The 27974-nt window shown below is 42.0% G+C and overlaps 1 protein-coding gene across 5 annotated transcripts; it reads right to left on the minus strand.

Annotated features, from left to right (window-relative positions):
• Positions 1 to 336: 336 nt before the first annotated feature.
• Positions 337 to 27500, minus strand: LOC135486629 (regulating synaptic membrane exocytosis protein 1-like). 5 transcript variants are annotated; one of them, XM_064769571.1, is made up of 22 exons: positions 27181 to 27500; positions 19579 to 19642; positions 18621 to 18796; positions 18101 to 18302; positions 17655 to 17813; positions 16010 to 17291; positions 15692 to 15760; positions 15169 to 15415; positions 14786 to 14862; positions 14393 to 14508; positions 13879 to 14063; positions 13547 to 13640; positions 13016 to 13218; positions 12615 to 12766; positions 9907 to 10011; positions 5261 to 5368; positions 4628 to 4771; positions 4198 to 4291; positions 3076 to 3167; positions 2140 to 2253; positions 1745 to 1887; positions 337 to 1334 (listed from the first exon to the last, which is right to left on the minus strand). In XM_064769571.1, exons 1-22 carry the CDS (start codon positions 27186 to 27188, stop codon positions 1170 to 1172), a joined length of 3999 nt encoding a protein of 1332 aa, XP_064625641.1. In that variant the 5' UTR covers positions 27189 to 27500; the 3' UTR covers positions 337 to 1169. The 5 variants fall into 5 exon arrangements, with proteins under 5 accessions (XP_064625641.1, XP_064625642.1, XP_064625643.1 ...); XM_064769572.1 differs by lacking the exon at positions 27181 to 27500 and adding an exon at positions 25134 to 25350; XM_064769573.1 differs by lacking the exon at positions 9907 to 10011.
• Positions 27501 to 27974: the final 474 nt, after the last annotated feature.

Raw genomic sequence — 27974 nt, forward strand, 5'->3', positions numbered from 1 at the left:
TGTTCAACTAATATAAAGAGTGCACGTTGTCAATTACATTGTTGTGTTATCTAATATTGTCCTGTAACCCTAATTAAACTTACCATTTCGCTACATTTACAATCATTTTTAGCATCTAGATTTGTTGATTCAGCAGTTTTAGATTTTCTAAATCCAGTACTACACAGAAACTCAAAAACGAGTCTTGAATATTTAGAACATTCATGAAAAAGTAACATTCATTTAGAACTTTCAAAACAGCAAAAGAAGACTATCGATTAAACATGTTATAGGCAACTGCTACTTGTAGTTGTTGCCAGAAGACTATCAATTACAGGCATCTGCCAGCTGTCTAGAAAATAAATTGTTCCACTATAAAAAAAACCCTGGGCTCATGTTCACTGTGGTCGTATGGACGACTCCCTTGTGTTTACAGGAGTGCAAACCTATGTGTCGTTGATACTATTTTACAAGCATTTCTCGATTTAAAAATCGGTAAGTCACTTTGAGACTTTTAGAAATCCTGTCAGTTTTACATGACTATTTTAGTTGGTTTCCTCTGCCGTTCTATACAATTCAAGTGTAGTACAATGAGGATATAGCTTGTGTGTCGAAAAAACACCAAATAATTTTCCTATGAAAATGTGAATGACTAGATTTCTCTGAACGCGTTGCTTGAACAACTATCCCATTTTTTGAAAAATCTGGGCATCTGATCGATACTTCAATCTCGGATGAAGACTTGCGTTAGTTGGGAAGACTAGAATAAGGTGAGCATAATAATCTAGGTGTTATCCCTGCCCCCTCTTGAAACATAGCACTGGCGAAGTTTTATTGAGGGCTCCTTGTGTACCTATACAACTAAGGGAACAAGAATTCCCAGATCTCCGACTTGGGAGGTAGATGAAAATGTTTGAATAAGACCTGATCTGCAGCAGGTGTGAGTCACACAAGATTGTCAGGTCAAATATTCTAGACATTCCACAGTCCAGATGACCTGCATTTGTCATTATAAAAATGTCTTTGGCTTTTGCAGTTTCCTGCACTGAGAGATAACATGCAGGTGATCAGATTCTGAAGTTTGTGATTAACCTGTCGTTTGCAGATCGTGCACTAATGAAAGGCCTTTCAAAACCTTATCAGGCTAGCAATGTTCACCATGTTGAGATCCAGAAATTCCATGGTTTCCTTCAGTAAAACAGAGAATCAGAAGACCCTTGCTCCGTTGCTGACTGTTTGTATAGTTTGTACCAGCTTGATGTCAGTTTGGATAGATCCAGTTTGTCAAGGCTTATTACAACTTCCCCAAGACACTGATTCTTGTCGAATCCTGGTGACTTTTCCCAAATTGATGCCTGTAAAGAAACGTATGTGTGAATTATCAAAAATAGGCATTTCAAATATAATTTTACAGACAGTTGGCGTTCCCTTGATTCCGTTAACTCCTGGCGTCGACTCCTGTAATTGCAAATGAAAGCGTGCTATAGATTATTCCCATCGGCTTTGCTGACACTGCTCCTATCGTCAGTTTTCCTTAGCAATCCAAGCATGAAATAGTCTGCAAAGATGCTTCTGTTTTGATGTACATGTAAGGTTAATACTTCATAATGTCAAGTACTATTTGGATCGCTGCCACGCAAGTTAGATGTCATCGATCAAGACGGCTTTCAATACAGCCGAAGTAAGATAACAAGTGGAAAAGTTGTTATATGATATAACTGACATATACCAACATTCCGGTGCTGCTATTGATAGTAATAAATACCTGTATATGTCTTTGATAAACATCACAAGCAGAATATTTGATCTTCTGTCGATACATTGGATCAAAATTACATTTCACGATGTTCGTCTTTTTCTTCTGCGTTTTCTTTTGGCCGTCGGTGAGGTATGTCTTCACATAAGTATCTAGAAAATAATATTTTCCTTTGTGCTATATGTATGAAAAACACATTTCCAAATTCTTCTTGATTTGTTTTCTGTTCAATAACAAAACATAGAGCCTACTCTAAAATTTATTCTGTCAAAAAAATCAAATCAACCTCTTAACAGTCCTATGCAGAGGCTTTTGGACAAATTTTCTGTTTTTAACAATGACAAAAAATGGTCAATCACGGCTGACAAATTACTTCCTTGTAATTTTAGGCTTGTAGAACTTACCTGGTGCCTGTCCATTTGAGCCTGTCGACAAACCTTTAGCCGACATGATATGAACCTCGAGGTTGCCTTTAGTCATAATGACGCCTAATTTGATATCGCCAAGGACTGTGCATTCTAAAAATAGAAATGGATTTATATCAAACTGCATTGCCTTGTTGAATATGGAAAGGTATGATCTATAAAATTGTTGAACATATTCCTGGCAATCTTCCTATTCTTATTGAATCAAATCACTGACGCATCTGAATTATTCATCTTTTTTTGTCATTGAGGCTCTTGAGTCTAATCTTGTCAACCTATCTGGTTAATCAACTCTGTGTTGTCATGGTACCAAATTATATGGAAGCTTATGTTTCGTGTGTGGAAGTGATGTTATGTTGAAACAATGCTGTATGCCTTAAGCCTGCAGCACACTAGCCGCCAACTTTGGCGACAAGAAGCGTTCGGCAGACGCCTCTCGACGCCAAAGTTCGCGGCCAGTGGATCTCGGTCAGAGCACACCTGCCCAGAATTGGCGTCCAGTAGCGTCTTTTCCGCCACTTTAGGCTGCCATTTTGAAATCATGTGACATCAAGACGCAAGCTGATTGGCCATAGCCTCGCCGCCGACGCCAATTCAGGCGGCAATACGTAGCACACCTGGCTTCTTCTTGCGTTCAAACGCGGCGACACGCGTCAAAAATCAATCATGTTAGATATTTGGCGTTTAGTTGCGGCAAGTGGCGTCAGGTCGCGTTCGCCAACGCCGTTCGTAGCAGACTAGGGATTTTTCAGGCGTTCAGGACTCTTGCGGCAAAAAACGCCTGTGGACGCCGAAGTTGGCGGCTAAGTGTGCTGCGGGCTTAACGCTGGACGCAGAGGTGTCCACGACTGACAGACTAGTCTTTATTAATTCTTGCTAGTATGTGACCTAGAATGACTTTAACTGAATGATTACCTGTTGATGAATGTTTTGGTCCAACTTGTCCTGGTCCAAGCTGGGTTGATACATCGTCTCCTTCAGGGGCAGGCCGTTCACAATCAATACAGCTGCAAAATGCAACAAACCGTAAGGAAAAAACAAGTTCATGTGCTTTGGCCAAACCAGAGACTTCATCTATTTCCATAAGGAGCCCGCCTCTCCTCTTAAAATTCCCACCAATCTTTTCGATGCAAAATAGAACATTCTACGGAGAAAACATTCTGCACAGAGTAGAAATTAACAAGAGCTACGCAGAGCGAGCACATTATACGCCCGCCATAAGAGTAAAGGGTGGTTGGTCAGGTTGAAAAGTGTGTGAAGTAGCAGGTAAGCGGAAAATGGAAACATGTCTTCGTGACCTTGGCCTTTGACCTTTTGACCTCCAAATCAATAGGCTTCTTCGGGCCCATACTAGTGCCCTGCAAACCAGGTTTGGTGACTGTACATGATACAGAATTTCAGTAATCGCGCGGACAATGAAAGGTAGGCGAAAAATGGAAACAGGTCTTCGTGACCTTGACCTTTGACCTTTTGACCTCCAAATCAATAGGCTTCTTGGGGCCTATACTAGTGCCCTGCAAACCAGGTTTGGTGACTATACATGATATAGAATTTCAGTAATCGCGCGGACAATGAAAGGTAAGCGAAAAATGGAAACAGGTCTTCGTGACCTTGACCTTTGACCTTTTGACCTCCAAATCAATAGGCTTCTTGGGGCCTATACTAGTGCCCTGCAAACCAGGTTTGGTGACTTTACATGATACAGAATTTCAGTAAGCGCGCGGACAATGAAAGGTAGGCGAAAAATGGAAACAGGTCTTCGTGACCTTGACCTTTGACCTTTTGACCTCCAAATCAATAGGCTTCTTGGGGCCTATACTAGTGCCCTGCAAACCAGGTTAGTGACTATACATGATGTAGAATTTCAGTAATCGCGCGGACAATGAAAAGTTAACGGACAGGCGGACAGACGGACACCGAGCGCCATACCATAATACGCTCCGGAGCGGGCGTATAAAAAGTGAAAAATAATGCTTCATCCTTACTTAATGCAAACATTCCTTTGCGATTGTTCTTCAGGTTTTGTGCATAACTTACCCAGTGTCTTCCGTGTCACTCCCTATGTTGTCTAAGGCTTCGACACTGTTGGCTTGGCTTAAGGCAGAAGGTGGTGCCATTAGATCTATGCTGTCTGGATGAAGAGAAAAGAAAAAGAAAATGAGAATCAGATCATCCTGTATCATAAATAAGCTTTTGCCTGTAGCGTCTCCATGGTAAGATGAAAGCTTTTGAGGTATTATTTTTCAAATAGCCTTTTTCTCTGCAGTACGAGCTGTAGATGGAAAGGCGGTGTATAACTCAGCCTGGGCATGTCCGCACTATTCAAAGATAATGGGTATCGTTGGGGAGTATGTGAGAATGCTGGTCCCTCTCTGGATAAAGCGAGGTCCTGCGGAACCAGGATCTTAAGCTAAGACCTGCGCTGAGTTTTAGTGTAAATGTAAATTCGTTCATTGACTGTACTGACATAAGTTAGGTCGGCTTGAAGTTTTTTTCCAAAGTGCGGGACTGCCCGAGTTGGCTGAGTCTTGACTTGACACGCTCTGTATGCTCTTGGAGTGGGCGCTTACAGAGTCTCCTTCACCAATTCCTTGGGTTTTGTCATTGGAATCTTGAACAAATATGAAACAGATATGTTGTATAGTTTTGTTAAAATATTATGGAATATGAATCGGACAACGTTATGTTATTCCTTGGCCCGCTTTTTCCTGGCCTGGGATCTTTCTGTGTTGTAGGAGTTATGGTAGAAAAGTTAAAGTTATAATGGAACAATCCGAGGGACCATTTTAAAATGATTAGTGTTACATGGTGCCCTTGATCTGGCCTTACATTTAACAGCTATAGGTCAAATTGGGTGTTTGGGAAGGTTTTTAACGTTAAAGTAGGTCATCATGTACGTCGGTCAGTACGATAAAAAAAGACGATAAACCATGACATAAAACTCTGCAAGTTTTACCTCTGGGTTTTCAGGTTATTCTTTGTAGACATCGGCATTAGGATTAGAAAGGAACACGCTCAATCACTGTGATTCTATAAACGCCCTTCCCAACCTTTAAGTGATAAAGTTTTTATATGGCCCTTTTGATAATTTTCTACCTACCTATACTACTTGCTCGTTTGCTATCGTTAAGATTGGGAGAGCCTTGGAGTTTTTCGATGGCATGGGACACCTTTCTCTTCATACGTGACCGGAAAGAAGACTTCTCTTCTAAAAGAGAAATTAAAGAAATGTTGACCATATGTCGGCAGTATGCCTGATCTATAAAGTTTATCAATCCTCATGAATCAAAGATTGATGCAGTACGACAATGGACTTTTTCATTTGTTGACAATGATCTTGGTTCTCTCAGCGTCGATCTCTGTTTTTTTGCTATATATCAAGTTTATTATTGGATTGCTGAAACAAGTTTACAGTGGTTTAATTATAGCTCGATATGAATCGACTATGATGCTGCTAATAAAAGATGGCCTTTAAATATTCATTAAGAAGTATTGATTAAATATCGCTGTGTCGGAGTTCATGGAAGATGCACGCACCTGGGACAGTCCAAGCGTTCCAATATTCCATTGCACATGGCATTAAACATATCAAATATTCATAGCGTATTAAAGGGACTATATTGGCAGCAGCTAGGCAGGCAAGGTAAAGTTACACGAAGTCGCCAATAAGGGATCTCACATTTCACACCACGTCAAAACTATACTTGTTATAAAGAATACATTAAGAAATGAATCGAACATTACCCAGTGCCATTACTGGGCATATTAGTCACCTGAAGATGGCCAATTCAAACTCCCTGCTCCTGCCTATAGTCCCCCTTTAACGATTTCCTGTTTTCTCTGAATTCTTGCCAGCACCCACTCTCATTGACCAACAACTATTCGAGGGTTAATGAATGTATTGATCGTCTAATATGTCCAGAAGCGATATCATGCGAATAAATTTGCATAGGCCTTGATATAAGCCCGTCGATTATTCAGGATGTGTATGTAATAGCGCTCTCTCATAGTTAACAATCCAACAGTTATCACTGTACCACCCAAGTGTACCACCTGTGATTTTCTCTTGTTGACAGCGAACTGTACTGACTGGTGATGTAAGCTGTCTGGCCTGTGCGGTGACTAAAGTTTTTATGGTGAAAATAGAATATGTGATTTTTCACACAATGTGACAAAGCATTGAAAATGGAAACAGTGATATCTCGCGCAACGTGACAAATTGATGGATTTGATTATCACACACAACAAAGCTTTGAAAATAAACAGTACGATTTCTCATACAACATAACAAATTAGGGCAATGAAAACAGAAAATGTGATTTCTCACACACCATGACAAAGCAATGAATATGGTAAAAAATTTGTATCTGATAAATTTGTAAAAGGCAGACTGTCAAGTATCCTACAGTTGGGTTCATTCATTCAGCATACTTGATCTTCCTCATGGTGTGATTTTGAAGGGCTTCTCGTGATGTTGTTGAGTCTACTTGATTTGTCATAGGAAACTGGCTAGATTAATTCATTCGGGAAATTTGCAGCGTGAAGTGCTAAATATATAGACATGATTGACTGAAATGATAGGGTAATGCTCCAATAATTGTCTTACTGGATATAAGATTATTCGGTGAAAGGCCTGCATTGGCTACCATTGACAACCAATTCTCTTTGGACTTTTTCGCAGCAAAAAATACGCAAAATGCATTATACAGGTCTGCAATAACAAATAAACATCAAAACCGTAATCGAGAATTCAAATCTTAGATTACTTGTGCAAATGTACTTACTGTTACTGCCATGTTGTTTCAGACATCTGGCAGGATGTACACGTATTTCACTCTTAACTCTTTATCATGGTTTAAAGCAAAACGCTAATGCCTCCATCGGTTAATTAATCATTAATGAAATGGAGCACGCGGCTTTAAATGGTGATTTTCTACGTTTGACATGATTTTCTCTGTGTGTCTTATGAGTTATTGGAGAAATAGATCTTATTGATCCATCAAATAAATTTATATCATTACTCCAATTCTTTATATATCGCTACGTAGATATCTAGTAACAAAAAATCACTAGTATTAAAACTCGCAAAAATAAACTCTAAAAATTAGATCGCTTTAAAAAAAATTCTGCTGTGGGTGCCTGAGATAACTTCATTGTTACTTTATTTGGATATCGACGCATGTTCTATTAATTCTGCAAAAACAAAAGGATAATGCTAGTCTTGCTGCCGTGTATGGATTCTTACACGTTCACCCCACTGGCAAAATGCTATACACAAATTCGTCTCGGTATAGCGGTCCTAATTCATGACAGAAGCAGGAAAGCTACTTATACAATCACACTGTCACGCCACTGGCAATCTTAAGAGTGAGGGGCGATGTTGGAAGTTGATACGGTATGTTCAGAAATAGTTGGGAGACTGGAGGATTAGTTGGACTACTGTCAGAGGTGCAATTCCTGGAGATCTATTCTTTAAACCATGATGTGGAATAAGGGATAGTATGAGAAGCATTGTAGATATGATACAGAGTTGACTGAAGCAGACACAGTTTTCATAAATTGGCAATCTGAAAGCTGTTGGTATCAGATTGTTCTAGTACTGGTATGAACGTATACCACTTGTGTGTGGGTATAGATGTGAGGACGGTACGATTACATAGATAGTTCCCTTTTTACCATGTCGTGCCAAAATGGATAATTTCATTATTATTGAATGCATTTTTTTTTTCGTCTCGCTGCATGCTGGAGTCGGCTATTATTATTCACCACATCCCCTTTTCGTCTTATAAAAAAGTTGGCATCATTAGTGTTGATGATGAAGTCTATAGGGATTCAAATCATGCGGTGTTTCATCTCGACACCGATAGACGCAATCTGAGGCAATTCACTGTGGTGGAAGCAAGTAATTGACTGTTTTTATGGCAAAGACAACGCAATCGATCTTTTCTCCGGAGAAAATATGCTGATTCTCTGACTGTTCTCCAACCGTGTACCTTTTAACTACAGGACAAGTTTCAAAAAGTGAATTCCGTGCGACAATTTTATTTTAAACTTCAATAATGGTGAAAAAACTGTTCAACTGAAATCCTTTAAATGTGTGTCTCGTATAACTATTTCATAACATTCAAGACTACGCCAGGCGTGACATATCCCAAATGACCAACTAACCATTCTATAGCAAGTATGTTCAACTAGTTTTCCCTCATGAGTAAGAGGTTGGCAAACATAAATAAGTAATATTAATTCTAAGGGATACATGTTGCACTTCTCACCGAAAGCCTCCAGCCGTGTATAACCAAAATAATATACTAGACACGGTGTCGCATATTCATATGAGATCATCAATTATCAAGTACTTTTCCTTGTATGCAATTGTAAACAAATATCTGGTAACATGAATTTGAAATTCCTTTAGCCCGTGGCAGATGTTTGGTGTTAATTTCGCATATGCTTTCCCATATATTGACCATAAACACAATATCATATTCACATTTTGCATTGTTAAACAATCATCACAATATAAAAATAGCTTGGGAGCTTGAATAGACGCTGTTGTCTGTCATGGATTATCTGCTAAGTGGAATAATGTTGGTGTTTACCCTACGAAGGCTAAGATACAGTGGGTATGTAGTGTTTACTGTTGCCAATGCTGAGGTCAAATTGGCTGATAACTGCTCAGTCCGCTTAAACGCAATATTCTACAATCAAATGGTTTATAAAGTGCTGAATATTATTTTTATATCTGATGAAATGCACAATTTTCGTCAAAGAGACGTGTGAAAGCATAATTTGAAAATGCTTATTCCAACCACGTTACTTTCACATTTCACTTGTATTCCCATGCTTCACCATTTAATTTGGGATTAAATCGAACTGTCAACGAATTAATTGACTTCTGATCCCATCTGGTGACCCTGGGTTGTTGCTAATGGCTAGCTTGGCACTGGGTATAAAACCTGACTGAAAATGTATGGCTAGGTGGCTGTAGAAACGTACCCTAGAGAAAACTTTCAATGGGTAGATAAGAAGAAGATTGTATCACGTATTATTTACTGCCAGGAGAAAGAAAGTAGTGCCTTAAATTGTCACTTCAAGAAAAAGAAGCGGCTACAAAAAGGATTTCGTAAAAGAATCGGGACCAGGATAAAATATATCTTCTAAAGCAAACTGTTGAAATGTAAGCATGATATTAGCGCAAACGTTAGAAAAGCATTTCTAATCGTCACACCAAGCAAATAATGAAACAAGACCATCTCCGCCAATACGTGCAACCAAACTGATCGTGTGTTCTAATGAACATGATGATGAACTGCTGAATTTCAAGGATGATTTGATGTTTGTATCTGAATGTCACCTCTGATACAGATACAGTTGAAAATGCGCTATGATTATTTAGGAAAGCATCATATTGAGCTAAAAGACATACATGTAATGGTCACACCAAGCTATCAAAACTAAGACGGATGGAAAAACACTCGGCTTTAAAAAAGTTGAAGAGTGAAACCTGAGACAAGGAGTGTCCGCATCACCTCTAATGCACGACGACAATATTCTTCTAATATTACTATCATTTTGATAGAATGTTATCTACACTTAGAAAGACCGGCCTGACCTCAACAAGCCTGTTGTAGAATAACATTATACAGCCACTATACAAATACAGATAAATCCCATCACACCAAGCAAATCCTAACAAAAGATACGAAGCCACCAATCAATACCACTTGCAACTGAATGGTTCCCTACCTTTAATGTCACTGCCTGCTACATAATCAGGTGACAGTGTATCAGGCGTTGGTTTAACCACATCATCCGTATCAATAAGTTGCTCCTGGTCTTCATCATCCTCATCTGTAAGGTTAAGACTCCGCCGAATAATTCTCGGAGAACGTGAGAGGAGCTTTGAGGCGGTGGCCATGATTGCGTGTGTCTGCCATATGTGATGAGTGCAACCTGTTGGCCACCGTTATGGCCTGTTCAGAATTCATTGAATGTCTGAGACTGGCTGTCTTGTCATTGGTCGCCTTGCCACCGACCCGATATATTATCTCTTCCAGGCCCAACATGAACTGGTGTCTGAATATACATATCGTTCAGAGTTTATTGAATGCTGAATACACAAAACCTTCTTATGACCATTGCAGCCGGCTATTTGCAAAATCTCATGAATTCTGATTAAACATCCTTGTCTTATTCATAATGCATCGAATAATTTGTGCGAGGACTTCAGTGATTGGGCTCACAAAAACAATGGTAGATGGTAATGTTTAAGAAAATCCATTATAAGAATAAATGGCACGGGGTGTTTGTGTCTAAAAAAATGTAATGCTTGATATATTTTTGAAAAAAAATTGGCTTAACTAGCTGGTTTTCTGCCTTAGGTTTGCAATTTTTGCATTTACTTGATGGTATAATATTGCCTGTTTTCATTTCAGTTAAGGCATGGCATTTCCTAGTAGAGTAGAATGCTGGTCAGTGGTAATGCCCATGACCAAAGAATCCAGTAGTATTGTCAAATAGTAAACATTTGTTTTAATGTCAGCGGTAAAGAATTCTTTGCACATCTTACGCGACGGTTGTCGCAGTAATGGTCATTGCAACATCTCGGGCTTCTTGTACTATGAGGAAAAGTACCAAGCACTAGAAGTGATAGAATGGTATGCCCAGTGCTAGACTGCTCAGCCGATCTATAGGCCGAGGACTTATCTGTTGGCCATTAGCGCTGGCTCATGTCTTCTTTATGCCCTGTTCAGAATTAAGGTACCTTTGAAAAATGCAATTTATAGTGGTGTTCAAGAACTCGGCCACTATGGTGACCAGTGTTTCATTGTAGCTGGCTAGTCCGCACCAATACCTGCTATGCGGATTGATATATATCTTGGGTCTCAGTGTTGAAGAGGTGTTAGAGTGGAACACAACTTGATAAACGCTCAGTCTAGTGTCTCGCGCTACTTTATAGCTTAACCGCCCATCATCTGTTTGGAACTGTATGATCTTCTCAAGTCATTGACAGCTGTTACTGATAGCACAATGATGCCCAGATAATATCACACCATGAGGCTATGCCTTAGGCTTACCATTGTCGAGATCGATGGGCTCATAAAAAAACGTCTGCTCTCGAAGTCCTGGACATACAACATATGTGACTATTGAACTGGACAAGTTTTGTTTTTCCATGTTTTTTGTGTGCTCCACTGAGTCGTAAATATCCGACTTTGGTAATCTACCAGATCGTCCTGGGCTGACTTGTTTCTTGCATGCGTGATAGTGACATCTACTCTCCCCCTTTTCCCAAGGCCATTAAATTGTCATGCGATGTTAGATTTACAAAAGAACTTGGTTCCAATGTAGTTTCGTTTTCAATGTAAAATGTATTGCACCTTCTTCCGGTTAGCGCAACAGTGATGTATCACTGTTGGTGTTGGTAAGCAGAGCTACCTTGGCAAGGTGAATCGGTTTTTGTCCTACATTTAATTCAGGTCCATCTTTGCAGTGTTAGGTGAGAAAACTAATACCTCCGTTTCGGTATCAGTTCCTTAAATCATGAATGGTGTCCTATTTTATCTTGTATATAAGATGACTGATTTCTTCTGCGTTTTCTTTTCAGGAATGGAGCTGAGATGATGATGATGAGTATGGGGAAATAAAAGCAGAGTTGGGCAGGATAGATGTTTTGGAACGTCAGTAACTCAGTAACGAACAATTTGTGCGATCTCAGACCTTACTCTCCAATAGATGATGAAATCATCACGACTGTAATTTAGTTGGGATAATTATCAGATACCAGGAGTATTTTATGAATTATCATGTGCGAATCTGCTCTTAGATAGAAATGGACATGCACCTGATTTTCATGAAACGTACTGGCCTGCCATGATGGAATATATTGTGAGTAGACTCGAAACATTAGGTGAGTCCTGGACGGACATGTTCAACACATGTATATATATCATGAATAATTTTGATAATGAAGCTCCGAAATAAACAATGAGTATTTTATGAAAGCAACGTATTTGTTTGTTTTATGTACCGAAATGTGATTGAAATTATTCATAATATCCGAACACCTCTGCTGGAGGGTGAGAGCAATTGGACTAACCAAAGTTTATAACACAGAATCAGGCAGACTTTTAAGTGCCATCTGTCGACGCAGTGGTCCTGCCGGTAGTTAGAGATAAGGCTGTAGTACAGTAATTATACATCCTAGTGCGATGAAACTTGCTATACATTGTGTTTCGACATCACTCTACACAGCAGCATTGTTGAAATCTATATTCAATGCGTATGCGTAACATCGGAACAACGCAACATCATTCAAAATTCAAATTCAGCTGAAATATTTTATGTATGAACCTGAAAATGTGACCGATTTTCCGAAGTTCTACTGAATCGGAATTTGTGAAGCTAATTTAATGATGACATATGACTTGAACAAAGAACAAGCAAACACCGACCTGAATATGAACTTTGCAAAGGTCTCCTTTTCTTCTTGCCCATTGGCATTGTGCAAGTTCCTATTTTTGATTTCTCCTCAAAGGACGTTGATCGCTGCCTCCAATCCTCCTCCGTGTTCATTGAAAGTGACTCCTCGAGTGAACAGCCTCGCCTGTTGAGGAAAAATGCATGATGTATCATGATATGACCTATTTTGGAATGGCCCCCAAACTTGTTCTTGACAGATTATATGGAATTGAAGGGTTGGAGGGCTATAATGACAGCTTTGTATGTTTAACTGTTTAAGTGTGGGCCTTCTGGTGGAGTTACTGTCCATTATTGTTCCAAAATAGAGGATATGTGGACAAAAACATATTTGAAAGGCGTGCTTTGCAGAAATTATATCAATACAAGTCCCTACCTTTGTAACGCTGGTGAATTCTGGTGGACAGTTTCGGGCTTCACTAGAGGTCCACTGTTCTCATCATGGTCTTGGATGTCATACCAAACAGCTTTGTCGCATGACTCAACGTCACATATGTCAAGGAGGACTTCGCCAAGAAATTCACTTTCGTCAATGGATATGGCGTCCCAGAGGGTGACTTCAACTGTGCCATTCGTCAGCTGAAGGTATGCATATCAGAAAAACATAAGGCAATTGTGCACATTTTCTATATGCGTAGGTAATCTGGAAAGCGCCTGATTTTTGCTCCCTTCATATTGATTACATTTATTTGCCCATGCTGGCATAGACCCGGCCATCCCCCATGAAACCGGACTGGACTTAACTTCATAAAATATGGCTCTGGAGCGAAAACCTATCTGACCAAATGAAGATCTTTTTATCCTCTGGAAGGATTTTCCATCCACTGCTACTAGTTTTTTCGAGTCCGAGCTTTGTGATGTTTTTGCCCACAACCCTATATAACAAGGACTTCTATGACGATCTTACCATATTTTCCGATATGTTTCTAAACATGTAAGATTTATGCCATTCGGCATCCTTCGCACTGTACTTCGGCGTTGTTCGGTGAGATTTATATTTCCTTTAAAAAAATACAACAGTTTACGTAATAAAACAATGAAAAGGAACCCACCAAGGCACATTTAAACTAACACTGTCATGACCGTAGGCAGTACGTTTGTCACGTTAGTACTTCAAAGCTTTTATCGTCCCTCGTGGTTGTTGGAACCAGAGACTGCGACCTTGCACGGTCCTCTTGAAACTACTGAGATTCTCTTGACCGAGGATGCAGCATCATTGCATTTTTGATTTTAACTTACATTCTGTCTGGTAGTAAACACACCATTGCATATGGGTTGGGAAGTTCTTTCCCCTTTTCCTCTGACTTCCTTAGCTTGAGTCCTTCGACCTTCTTAAGGTTCACAACCAAATTACTGTTGTACTGCAACTTCATAAGAATTCGACCAGCACTTCCGTTCGATTTGGCTGAAGACAAACCATCGACCTGAAACATAGGGCACAGAAACATTAATGCACCTAAGAATTCGTACGTTTAGATTTGCCGTTAGAGTCCCTATGGTCTGACAGCGCTAGCCCCATTTGCCATTGCTTAAGAGAGCGGGCACCAAGTCAAACAGCACCAACACCTTTTGACTGGTCATTATTTCACCAAACACTGGAACCAGCGATTCTACATCGGTTGGGAAACCTAAACATAGCTCCTTGGGTGTTCTGGCATAGCTACGCCACAGTGAGGAAGCTATCAGTTAGCTTGATTTACAGATCATAATTTGAAAAAAATATGGTTAGAATTGTTTTCTACTCTATACTAACGGGTATCTCTGGCAGTTTCCGTCGGCGTTTCTGCTTGACTAGTGGTGGACGGATATTCAGATAATGACTGGTGGAAGACAAACTACTGCTTTCATCTGTGCTGAGTGTTTCAGAAACTAAAGGATAGAGAGGAATCAGTTATTAAATTGTTGAACACCTCAATGACTCTCAAAGATAGGTTATACTAATTTCGCTGCAAGTTCTTAGATCGATTTTGATAGAAGAACCTGCCACTCTAACGACAAATACTGTGGGAGCCTGAGGAAGCAGGATTGGAACTTAGATATGATGGACCGCTGTACTATAATCTGATCTTTAGATCCTAAACACGAATCTTAGCGGGACCTTTGTCTTGGCAAGGAAACTAGGAAAATCGTTTAAGAGGATACCTACTCTTCCTCGCTGGACCTTTAATAGGAGCTGCATCTAGGCTATCAGTTTCATCCTCTGGGCTAAGCGAGGCTTTTTCACTGTAATAACAAATTATAGACATGCTGTACAAAAATACACCCTGATAATATTATGTGCACCAGACGTGCAGCATTCTAGCAAGTTGAGTCGCTGCTGTCCAAAAACTATAATTATATGCATCGAAATTTCCTTCATCCGTTTTTGAAAGATCTAGGTTGGTCAAGTCAGGTCCAGTTCTAGTTGCTAAGTGGTATAATTCGTCTGGTCTCCACAGATCTTCCCCGGGTAAAATGACCTCGTTATGTTTAGCTCCTGCGTGATCCAAAGCATCGCCCTTGAAAATTTGACTTGGCCGTTTACGTTACCTTCTTTCCTGAGCTGGATGGCGTACCAACAGATGCACAAAATCTCCAGGAAGGGCTATGATATTTAAGGCCTCCTCATATGTGGTATTTTCGAGAGACTTCCCATTCCAGCTCACAATTTCGTCCCCTGTTGCCAAGCTTCCCTGGAGAACAGCCGCTCCGTTGGGTGCCACCTCCGTCACGAATGCCCCCAGTCTACCATCAGGTCTCCGCTTCCCGCCGACTACGCGCATACCTAGTCCGTTCACTGCAGCAAGGGGGTAAGAAATAAACAAAATCTCTAAAGTAAAACCAATCCTTTAAATTTACACATTTTCGCTAGCGTTTTTGCGAATACATACATTGGCAAGAGTAAAAAAATGAGAAATTGCTTTTTTATTGGAATCGGGATGGTGGTGATATTACGTATTGATATATATTTTGACAATCGTTTGAGATTAGGTCGAAATTGCTATCAGGAACCGGAAATGGCGTTTTTTTAAAGAGGGGCGTCGGCCAGAACCCCTCACCCTCAACCCCTTACTTCGGCAGCTGTTATCACTTATGTCTTTGTGGATGACGACGTGGTGTTCAATGTCGCTTGGAGCCCAACCTGTAATGAATCACAAGCATCAATTAATCTCCAAATACCAATTGAAGTTCAGGTTTGAAAAGTCGTCATTCTCGGAGTTATTAAATGATAAACTTTCACGTCAACATAAAAACTTCATTATCGTTATGAATTTCAGATTTGAAATGGAAGAAAATGACACATGTATCAGCATTACATGTCGCTTTATGGTAAAAGAAATGGTTTCTTGAACATCAGAGTTACATGGACAGGACACTGGGCTAAACTTACCTCTCACTTTAGGTCTCTTTTTGATATTGGACGTGGAGTTCTCCCTCTCCATTGGGCTTCCCCTAAACTTCTTACGACAGGCCTTACGCACCGGTGCAATAGGCCCTTCAGTTTGTCTGCTACCAGTCCGTTTGAGATCATCAGTGACAGTTTGCTCCCTACCAGTCGTCACTGCCTCACTGAGATCAATCGAGGCACTCTTAGTCCGTCTTCGTTCTGGGGTTTTGGAGTCCTCTGTCATACAGAGACTGCCAGTCGTCATCCTATGTTGTCTACGTGTTGATGTCCCAGTGTCACTGCTATCATATGTCGCCTCGGGACACGTATAAAACACTCGCCTGTGAAACCCCGGCGTCTGACCCTCTGCAGCCAGCATGTTCGTATTTGCAATTGCCTTCAACGGACGTCCGCTGAGCTTGGGGCTGACTGTGCCACGCCCAGCGCTAAATGCAGTTGTGGTGGGCATGAGGGGCGGAATGGGGCGGAGACGGGCGCGAGACTTGCTCGAGTTATCACTGATGGACCCATCATCAGTTGAATGACCGAAAAGTGTCTGACCTTGGTTGAATATAGGTGACAGGCCACGGACATCTCCTCTCAGTCTTCGCTGCTGTCCCTTGTTTTCCCTATTGAAACGATCCGACTCTGTCCCCGAGGATGAACTTTCAAGGGGTGCGCCGTTGATTTGAATGCTTAGAGCTTCGGCGCTGTGACTCGTAGGTCTTTGACTATATCGATTCAATCCTTCGGTGAGATTCTGAGTGGAAGCCACAATCATTCGAACCGAGTCTATATCCTCTTTAGAGAGTGACTGCCTACTGCTACTAATGTCAAAGTCCCGATAACACGAATTAGATTCCGTTTCGTAGTTGTACATGTACGAGCCTTCCGATCGCGATTCCAAGTCGGAAGCGTCTTCTACGCTCTCCACGGACGAGCAGATAAGACCTGTCCCCCTACTGCATGAAGAACTCGGGGTCTGACCACCAGAGGGGTTTAAACGATATCCGTCTATTGTTGTAGTTGTTTGATGCTGTCTGCTAGATGTTAACCGGGCATCGTCTCCGCTTTCCTCCGCCGACTTGGCCCGCCATACAGCTGAAGGAGATCTTTGATCTCTTGGGGACACCGGGGGTGAGGCCCATTGTATGTTTGTGGGTGGTTGTGCGAAGAAGCTGATGTCACGCCTAGTATTGCGAATGTTCTTATTGATAGAGATGTCATGTAAAGAATGGTGCCTTTTTTTCGTTTCTTGATACTTTACAGCCTTTTCAGCAGTTTCCTGAAGAACAACCAGATGTTCGAGCCATTAAAGGGCTCAGTAGGACATAAGATATGTCGTTTTCTCATGCAAAAATGCTTTCAAGGAGGACAGTCATTTGTCCTTACAGGATCATTGAAAAAACAATAAACTGCATTAAACACTTCCCCAGAACTGAATGAAACCGTCGACCTATCTAATGACGGCAAAGTGCGATACGACATGTGGAGTGGTGGCGAGTTCTACCTCCCTGCTGGCTACCTTCATCACACGCCAACTTGTCCCTTCGAAGGACGACCAAAGCTAAGAACAATACACAATCGCGTCATCAAAACACTGACTTGGCCTATTTAGGCTCAGCAGATAGTTTCGATTGGAACTTACATGGCAAATGGAAGAAGAGCGTGACCTTGACTTTTGAACTGCCAACCAGATCTCATCTGTATCGAGAGTAGGTTGTGCCTGAGTGCCGTGATACCACTGCCCAGTTTTACTGTAATAATCCCTCTTCAGCTGGCACAACCGACAACGCCATCGTGTTACCTGGAACAGAAAATTAAATATTTTATTTGAATTTTTCCGTACCGGCGGCCCGGCGATTCATTTCAACAAGTTCAGTTGCAGGGGATCGCTCACTTTGCGGGAGGGTATTATATGAAAAACTGTTGTGTAAACGAACTTCGTCGAAAACACTGTCACTCTTAGGTTGCTCTCTTTTCCGCGGAAAATTAGTACGGGAGTCTGTGGTGGTCGAAGTGAACAGAAACATCAATTCGAAAGATGGCATGGAGGAGGTGATATTGCCCCAAGGAACATGCAATTTTCATCACCTTAAAGTCCTGAGCATATAATCCACACCTGCTGCAGATGCGATGACCGCAGCTATGGCACTGTCGCCCGATCTTCTCTGCGAACTTGGTCTTACAGCAAAGACGACAGACGGTAGAGAGACTTGAAGACATCACGCTTCTGACGTTTTGTTGTTGGTTGGCTATCCTGCCCTCCTGGTGGTTGATCATGTCCTTCATGTATCTAGAAATGAGAATGATTACCAGGGATGAAAGAATTGCGCTACCATATAAGACTTTGGTTAAAGATCCGGAAAAATGCCTGAAAAAAGTTACCGGTACTTAAAAGAAGTCGCCATAGGCAGGACCCTGATAGGTCATGCCAAGCCTTGGTTTAAAACTCGAGAACACGTTCACGCGTTCGTGGCATTTTCGCGAAAAGTGGGGAGCCGGAGCTCCAGTCAAATGCAGCCATCCAACCGTAGGACGTCGTACATGTTGAACATCAGTACTGTCCCAACAAAACCAGAGAAAAGCTGACAATTTTACTGAAATAACCTACTTGATTTCCTCTCTTTCCTGTCTCTCAAATTCCTCTTGTCTCCTGAACACGTCATTGAGTATTTCAATTTCTTGAGGTAGAAGATCGTCTAGGGCTGGCGAAGGCGGATGTTGCGGGAGATTTCTCGACATTGCTGCAGGATCGTCACCAATACCGGACACAGACAGTCCAACAACCTAAATAAACAAAGTGCTTTATGTAATCAAAGGAAAGATATTTCAGTTGAACAATTTTTTAGTTATTCATTGTGTGAAACATGCATTCTCGGGTGGTTTCCTGGCGAAAGACTACATCGTTTGATCCTCATGGAAGACGAGATTGCATTTGCAAAGTTCCTGCGGAATTCCATCCTACATGTCCTACACGCAAATGAAAAAAATGCGAGTTGTGCTTCGAGTCCTTGGTTCTTCAGTTTCTTTTGAGCTGAGCTGAACTCCCCAACTGAAATATTGCTTCACCCACTTTATTGTGATAGTCTGCCATTCCTCCCTGGCCTGCTGGACCTCCGAAGTGTGTATGCCGGCATTCGATGAACAACAACACGACAGTACTGTCGATTGAATAATGCATCGATGTATATGGCGAGAAATATCACTTCCTTAAATGTGTTATCGGCTGAAGTGACACTTCACGTTACCAAAGTAACAGTCGTCATCAGGGCTAACATTATCCTCGAGGGGCTGATCTATGGGCGGAGGGGGTATTTTGGTGCGGGAAGAACATTCCAGTGATATATACACACGAAGGCTCCGCGAAACAAAACAGTCTACGATGTAGTTGCTGAGTGCAACAGCTATGTATTGGCCTCGGGTGTCATCAGTCACCCCTCCGTTCACCGGATTCTGATGTTCGGGCTAGACAAGCAATTATAGAACTTCTTCAAAATGAAGTGAATGCCCATGCGTCCGCGGATGGAACGGATAGATCTCAAACTATAGTTACGGTTACAGTTACTCACCTTTTTTAGGAAGTCTACCATTGTTTCCAATATATCCTGAACGGTGTCCTCTTTATTGTCTTCCCTGAAATTGAAGATAAAAATAGCTGCTTTAAAGACCGGGTTTACGGTATATACGGTCGCGCTGGCAAACCAAAAGGGTTCAAGGCCAGGAAACCATTGTTCGCCGGCGTATTGGACGCGATGTATGAGAAAATCCCCCCCCCCCTCCTTGCAATATCAGGGGAGACATGTCAGTAGAATAAGAACTATTATGTATGTAGGCCACATTGCGAAGTGTGTAATATACTTGCATGACAGTTCCTCTTTCGTTCAGTAGTTGCATACCTTGTTTCATTGAACGTAAAGAAATGAGACTGATGACCGATCCTGTATACCCAGCTACTCATATCAAACAGAATAGCTGTAGCACTTCCAGCGGGTTATCTCAAATACAATTAAATATGTTGTTATAAGACCCTTCCGAATCTCGGCTACAGGCCCCTCTCGATTGCAAAGTTGGCTCTTGGCTCTTGGCTAAAGACGAAACCCCGACTTGTTTGGCTGGCCCCATGAGCAGCATACACAGTTTGAGAAAGTTTGTTGTGATGCTTGGCCACCAATACAATGACTAACCGATTTCCCTTGCTTCTGCATACCTCAGTCAATGCCTAATTTGGCGACACAGTTGCCCACCTATGTATGGTGCGTAGGCTCTTTCCAGGTTATTTCGAGTAAAGATGTAGGCCAATAAACATGATGTAGTATTGATAAGAATCTAGGCCTACCACGAAAAAGCAACTTCATGGTATTTATAAAATCTTGCAGCATGCAGTGGCGAATACTAACCCAGGTCCAATGAACTCATGTGTATCCCGCGATATGTATCCAATATTCACCAGTGTTTTGTACCCTTAAGGTCCTTCGCGTGGCCCTGGCAATGCTTCAGAGCCACAAGGAGGTGACTCAATGACATTTGTTTTTTATTGCATGCTGAGTAGATGCATTGTTTTGTCATGAAAGAGGTGTGAGTTGGTAACCAGGGTAGTGCTGGCTAGCACAGAAGAGTGCTGGCTAGCTTCATCCCTCTTGATGAAGTGTTATCGGGCAATGTTCTGGGGGAAAATTATCACCTAGTTTTATCTATTTTTTGACAATGCCCAGACGCGTGCAAGCGGAGCACGCGACATTGCACGCGCACGCGACCAATGAATACATTTGAGTACGGTCCTCTGTTCAGCTGCACGCTTTGATGAGCTAAACATCTAACCGATACAGATGTTGTAGGAACCTGGGTCAGAAGTCTTACAGTGATATTCTTATTGGCCGTCTGCTTTAATCACTGGTGTCACTGATAAGTATTACCTGACGAAAATGTATGACATTTACACTATTGATCTATTTAACTCGGACTAGAGAAGATATCATGTTCCCGGAACCTTCAGTTTATCTATTGATAATGTAAACGTTGTGTTCTGTCAGAGCGAGGAAAAGTATGTTGCACATTTAGTACGGATTGGGCTGTCTATATAGGGTCATTCAGTGGTCAGAAGGTTTACCAAGGACCGCTGTTGGGGAGGTAAGCTTCTGCCCGATTGCTTGTGTCGTTAGAGAAACTGAACTTTAGTTCAAACAGGAAAACATGGCAAAGACTCAAGGACAAGTGTTACGAAGTTGACCCCGTTCAATAACGACAAAGTCTTTTAAAGCTAGGGACTGAATATTCTTCTCATCCGGTTTGTTGAACAGATCGGACCTTAGTGGATAACCGAACGGGAGTCAGTGGTTAGTTCCAAGGCAGTGGACAGTATACGATTCAAGGTCAGGGCGATCAACGGTTCTTCACACTCGTCTAACATCATCGTCTGAGTTCGCAACTTCTATACCGGCCAGTGTCGAAAAATCTAGTCAATGATGGCTTGGACAGCCACCATGAATTCAGGAGTACTTCTTGCTTTGACCTTTTTAGTTTCTTTCGCAGCAGCGTCGGCGTTGCCTCCCACAACTAAACGACCGCACATTGTTTTCATCGTAGCAGACGATCTCGGGTGGAATGACGTTGGGTGGCGCAACCCGAAGGTAAAGACACCTCAACTAGACGAATTAGCTCGTGAAGGGGTCAGGCTAAATAACTATTATGTTCTGCCAGTGTGTTCCCCATCCAGGAGTGCCTTCATGACTGGTTACTATCCTTTCCACACGGGGATGCAGCACTATGTCCTGAAATCCATGCAACCAACAGGTCTGCCGTTGCCATTGCAAACACTGCCCCAGCGCCTGAAGACTTTAGGGTACGCGACTCATATGGTGGGAAAGTGGCACCTTGGATACTGTAAATGGGAGTACACACCGACGTATCGCGGATTCGATAGCTTTTATGGATTTCTTGGCGGAGAGAATGATCATTTCTCCCACCATCGCTCTGGCTGGTCAGGGCATCTTTCCAGCTCGGGCCTTGACTTCTGGTTCAACAAGACTGCCGTCAGGGACCAGAATGGAGTTTATTCCGCCTTCTCGCATGTCAAACGAGCGGAGGATATTATCAAGAACCACGATCCGGCAATACCTTTGTTTTTGTACTTGCCTTTCCAAAATGTCCATGCGCCTTTACAAGTCCCACAGGAGTTCATTAAACCGTACGCTTACGTCAAGGACAAGAGCAGAAGGTTGTATTTGGCGATGGTGACCGCATTGGACACTGCGATAGGAATGGTCGTGGAGGGCCTACGGAATAAGACTATGATGGATGATACGCTTTTAGTTTTCACCAGTGACAATGGCGGTCCTGTACAGGCCGGTGGAAATAATTGGCCTCTCAGGGGCTCAAAGCATGGTTTCTTCGAAGGTGGCACGCGGGCTTCCGCTTTCATCCATGGCGCCATGCTTTCCCGTACGAATGTAGACTACCAAGGCCTAATGCATGCTGTTGATTGGCTGCCGACATTTTTGGAGGCAGCTGGAGTTGCAAATTTGAATCCCATCGACGGAAAAAGCCAATGGAAAAGCCTTACGGAAATGACGTCATCCCCACGTGACGAGATTGTTTACAATATTGACGAGATTGACGCCAGAGCGGCAATAAGGAAAGGTAACTTTAAACTGATTGCTGGAAACCCACTTAGTGCTTTCTTTCCAAACCAAGGTGGTTGGTATCCACCACCAGAAGGAGTGAACCGCCGGAACTTGCTGTGGCAACACAAAAAACAACAGCCAGCGCCGTGGTGGTGCTTCTGGTGTTCTGTTCGCACAAACCACATTCAAACAAGCAAGCGGTCCCAAAGGCAACCGATACTGCAAAAGCGCACTCTGTTCGGCTTCAACGTGACCATGCAGCTTTTCGATCTGGCCAGCGATCCAACAGAACATCATGACGTCAGCCATCAATTTCCGGATGTTGTTGACAACTTGTACAGCAGACTGCAGCAGTATGTGTCAACTCTCGTCCCATCAAGGTTTCCTGCAGAGACACAACGGGCTGATCCGATGTACTTTAATGACACCTGGTCCCCAGGATGGTGTTTTTAAACTGTCTGATAGAAGAGCAGATGTGATGATTGCCACAAAAAGCGTCATACGACTTTATTTGACACGAGACACCCCAAGTGAGTTGTATCAAAAGAGGAATGACATCATATGAACTTGTGCCTTACGTCTCTCCATCCCTCGCTTCCTCCTTTAATTATCGCTTTGTCCCCGGTGTCATAGAATATCAAATATCCATTCCCTTGAGCTGGTCCTTGTTTACAAAGTTATAGTTGTTTGCCAAGGCGAAGATAACAACATGTAGCGTCACGAATACTGTAACGCATCGAATTATTAACTCTCTAACAGCAAGATTCTGACCTGGTCACTGAGTAGTGGCGGTAGAAAATTACTCGGAGATTTACCTATGATAGAGCGTGGGATTTTTTTATTATCAATCTGTAAGATGTACATCAATTACTCTACCCCTTCATTTTGTTCGGCGGCAGAGCCAATTGTATATGCAACCTCCTTCACAGGGGCGCAGCTTCTAGCTATCGTCGTTGTTGTTGTTGGGATGGACATCCTTATTTTTCCGACAGATGAAAAGAACAGAACTGCCCTGAGGAGGAGGCTGGGTATGTTTGCGCGATTTTATGCCCATTTCAGTAAAAAAAACCAGTTAAAATGAAGCCGTTGCGATTTCCAAGATGGCTCATTCCGTTAACAGTCGAAACATGCCCTGACCGAGTTTGCAGTAGCTCTGTACATGTATTATATGTAAAAGCGGCACAGGAAGCAAGGTTCCGAAAGACCTGCACACTAACAACTGTCAAATACATAATTATATACAATATATAGATATTATATATATTATACATGTTTAGTTACATAATATATCTTTGACCCCATGGTTGTATTGCATTCATATCTCATATCGTGGCGTCGTTTCAATGACAATTGGATATGCCTGTCAATAAATGAATGATAAATATTTATCAAAATTGCTTGGTGCTTTTATATCATGAAAGACATAAGTTGACCATGTACATAAAGGTATTGGGGCTTTGGCGACAGAACTGCTAATGGAGCTCGAAACCGAGTTAGACTTCACTTGACAACGACGGCTACCGATTGCTGGACTCGGAAAATGGCAGTGCCGCACCCGGGCCGTGTCATCATCACCAAATCTCTGCCTGTGAGTTGGGCGAAGAAATTCCCTCGACAACTACATTTGGTTATCAGTCCTGTGAATGTTTACAAGCTAATAAATACTTCAATGTGTCGTTTTGAATAATTATGTTTCACCGATTGTTATAGAAACCAAATCATGCAACCTATGTAATATAACAAAGCCACCAGACATAGAATGTATGGAATTACATACTCCGTCTCATATTGCATATCTCTCGTCCTTTGACCTTATGTCTATAAATATTAACGCTCGACAAAACACTGAAGTCTTTTTAATTTCTCGGTGCATTTCGAGATGTATTATTGTTTACATTAATTTTAGAAGGTAGTTATCAAAGTTAAACTACATGTACATGTATATGACCATTACACTCGTAAAAAACGTCACCATACTCCAAGAGAGAATCGGTGAATACGGAACTGGATGTATTATTGGTTGTCGCACAAAACACCGCGAGGGTGCAGTGGAGCTCAAATGTAGGCCAAAACCTCCCAGGCGCCTCGTCGAGGTTTTGGGCCGATACGACAGCTTCACCCGAGTGATGTAAGTTGAGACAACCAATAATGACAGTGAAGTATCAGGGAGGTTAAATGTTCAATTCTGAAACACCTCAAACTAAACACCGAAATGTGATTTAAAGTACTTTTTGAGAACTTCTATCTACCCGAAAAATGTATCCGTATATGAGTTGAAACGACCAAGATGATCGTTTCAATATCGATATCGTGATATTCCATGCACCACAAACGTCACACAACCTGAACCAGGAAACTAAATAAAATTGATATTCCAAGTTCCGTTGGCGACAACCATCGGATTGACCGGACCTATATGCAGAATTGCAGAATTCGTTCACTCTGGAGCAAGACTAACCACACTATGGCATGTTTTAGATCTATGATGAAAAGTGTCTTCTTACCACATTATAGACAGCTTGAAACGTCTGATATGACAGCCAGGATAACACGTCCGTGTTGAAAACGTAGACGGCAAGCGTACATGAGTATCCAAAAGGATATCCTTCAATCACTGGACAATGGACACGAACGCCCTTGATTAAATTTGAAATCACTGTTTCCCTATTCGACACATCTTGACCCTCAAGCCTTTGAACGACTCCGCCGACCCGGACTCCGTTACACACTCCGTAACACCAACGAAGGGAGGTAACGGACCGGAGTACGGTACCTCTGATGGTTCAGAATGCGTTTGACGTTCTTCACATCATACAATTCCTGCCTGGTTCAGAAGTGGTAGCATTTTATATCGTCCGCGTTATCATGCCCGTATCTCTGTCACTAAAGAGTTGGGGCTGACCAGGTCTGTGTTTAGTCATCGAACTAACATAACGTTTGTTTGAACTATATATCATTGGTATTTGATATCCCAGATTTCATTGTCATATTTCTTGAACTCCATGGGTCAATCGGTGGTAGTATATATATATGCTGTATGTATCAAATGTGTAAATATCAAATGGTAATCTAATAGGTCTATTTTCAATAACAATTCATTAGATATATACTTAAGCTGCGGGCTCTATCACTGTACACACCTACTCATTGCGCAGTAATATAGTGTGATGAGGCGATGCCTGAATATCATCGCTGCTTTTGAGGATACGAACACGCAGAACCAACTCAGCTATTCGGGATGGAGGCATTTCGAGATCTGGCTTTGTTTTATCAATGACAAGCCATTACATCCCTGAAGACCCAAAACCATTAACAAGATACCCAGCCGAAAGTGACATGCTCAAAAAAGCGCGATAACGAATGGCCCACTTATATGGCCCCTATGAACACTATGACCCTCTCCATAATCTGGGCCGTCCCTTCCTGGGCTAGTAGGAATGATGGCACCACTAAAGTATGTAGGTAAAAGGGTAGCTCAGTCGGTAGAGTGATGGCCTTATAAGCGAGAGGTCTCGGGTTCAATCCCCGTTTGGACCTTGATGTTTTTCCTCTGTTACATTTGGCGCCCAACGTGGTAAAAGGGTACTAATAATTTGTTTAGATGCTGGTGTGTCTTTTGATAATGAATTAACCCTTTGTATCACGGAAGAACCCGGTTGTGAGGACACAACTTTCCCGAACAGGGGGAGTATGTAGTGGGGGCATCATTCCTACTAGCCCAGGCTAGGGGGGAAATTCCCTTAAGCTCAGTCGGTAGAGTGATGGCCTTATAAGCGAGAGGTCCCGGGTCCAATCCCCGGGTGGACCTTGATGTTTTTCCTCTGTTACACCCGCAGACAACCGAGGTACGATGGAGGGACAGGAGATGTTCAGAATCGCGTTATGCTCAAAATCTCCTGGGAGACTGAGGAAAGAAGACGAGTCTGCATGGTCATTGATGTTTCGAGCTAGAGAAATTGGTTTCCGCGCATACACCTTTGGGACCATGGTTTACTACGATGGAAGAGTCGCCTTTGTGTGGTGATACAGACATGACAGACAGAAATTAACGGAGGAACGCAGACGCATGTTTGTTTAGTTATGTATGTGGTATGTCTTTCTGTCAACACTGATCATATAATTTTGATAAGTAGACATAGTACACATTTTTGGTATGGCTGTGTCACTCGCATCCTGAGATTCAAATGTTTTTGAAACCTACGTCATATACAAATGAAATATCGAGAGGCACTGTAAACCTTTTCAACGAAAGAAAACATCGTACCCAACCTCCAACATGGGTGGGATCGCATTTTAAACCATCCACTAAATGTTGTGTACCTCAAGTTCATAACTGGGTGGATATTGAACCCTGGCCTTTTCAACCACAAACCATTAGCCTCACGTCCAACTGGGTGCGACATTGGAAAAACCCTTTCAAATACAAGATCGAATATTTCTGTGGCTGAATTGTTGGAACGAATTGTTAGGATTCATCCTACCTACGCGAAAGACGAGACTACGTTCGCAGTAATCTGGGAAGACAACAATAAAACCGGTGCTGGCGCTTACCTTGTCATGGTGTGATGGTTGTCAGCCCTTCCTCGCGTTCAAATAAAGTAATCCAAAATATTCCTGAACAATCACTGAGAGACAGCCCGATACACAACATGAATACCTTCAAATTCTCATGACATTTTATTATTGCATTATAATCCGTGAGATATTTATTCAACCGTTTTTAAATCGTCTAAAATCTCATACAAAGGCCAACCAACTGATAGCCGAGCGACGACATTCCAATACACTCCGGACGCAGTGGACCGGCCTTGTCTTTGTCACCCGAGGAGAGACGATCGGGATGACGAAACGGACTATGTCGGAGTCTACATTCCGACGGTCCGGGGATGTTTACGTGCGCTCCGAGAAATTCATGTTTAAACGGGCAATGTCTCCTTTACTTTGTTTACCCACTTCAATCTAGGTCTGGTCATCTGCGTTCATTTCTAGAAATACTACTTGATACTACTTGATAATGACGATATAACATACTTGAAGAATCGATTGAAATCAGCGTCATCAAGAACTGAATGAATTGTTCATCTAGGTAGGTTGGTCACGTTTCGAAGTGGCGGATTCAGAAATTAAGAAGGGGGCAGTTCGATAACTAATAGCGTATAGGTCTTTAACCCCTACTTATTTGACCCTCCCCTTATTCGTGAGCCTGGGGGGGGGGGGCACACAGACATGACAGACAAACATGACACACAAGGGTGAGTGGTACATTCCTGCTCTCTGGTGGCAGTGTTGTGAACTAACGAACAACCTGTCTCCGTGATTGTGACACCCGAAATAAAAGCAAATGT

Source organism: Lineus longissimus, chromosome 4 (genome assembly GCF_910592395.1).
Source record: "Lineus longissimus chromosome 4, tnLinLong1.2, whole genome shotgun sequence".
NCBI classification, from domain to species: domain Eukaryota; kingdom Metazoa; phylum Nemertea; class Pilidiophora; order Heteronemertea; family Lineidae; genus Lineus; species Lineus longissimus.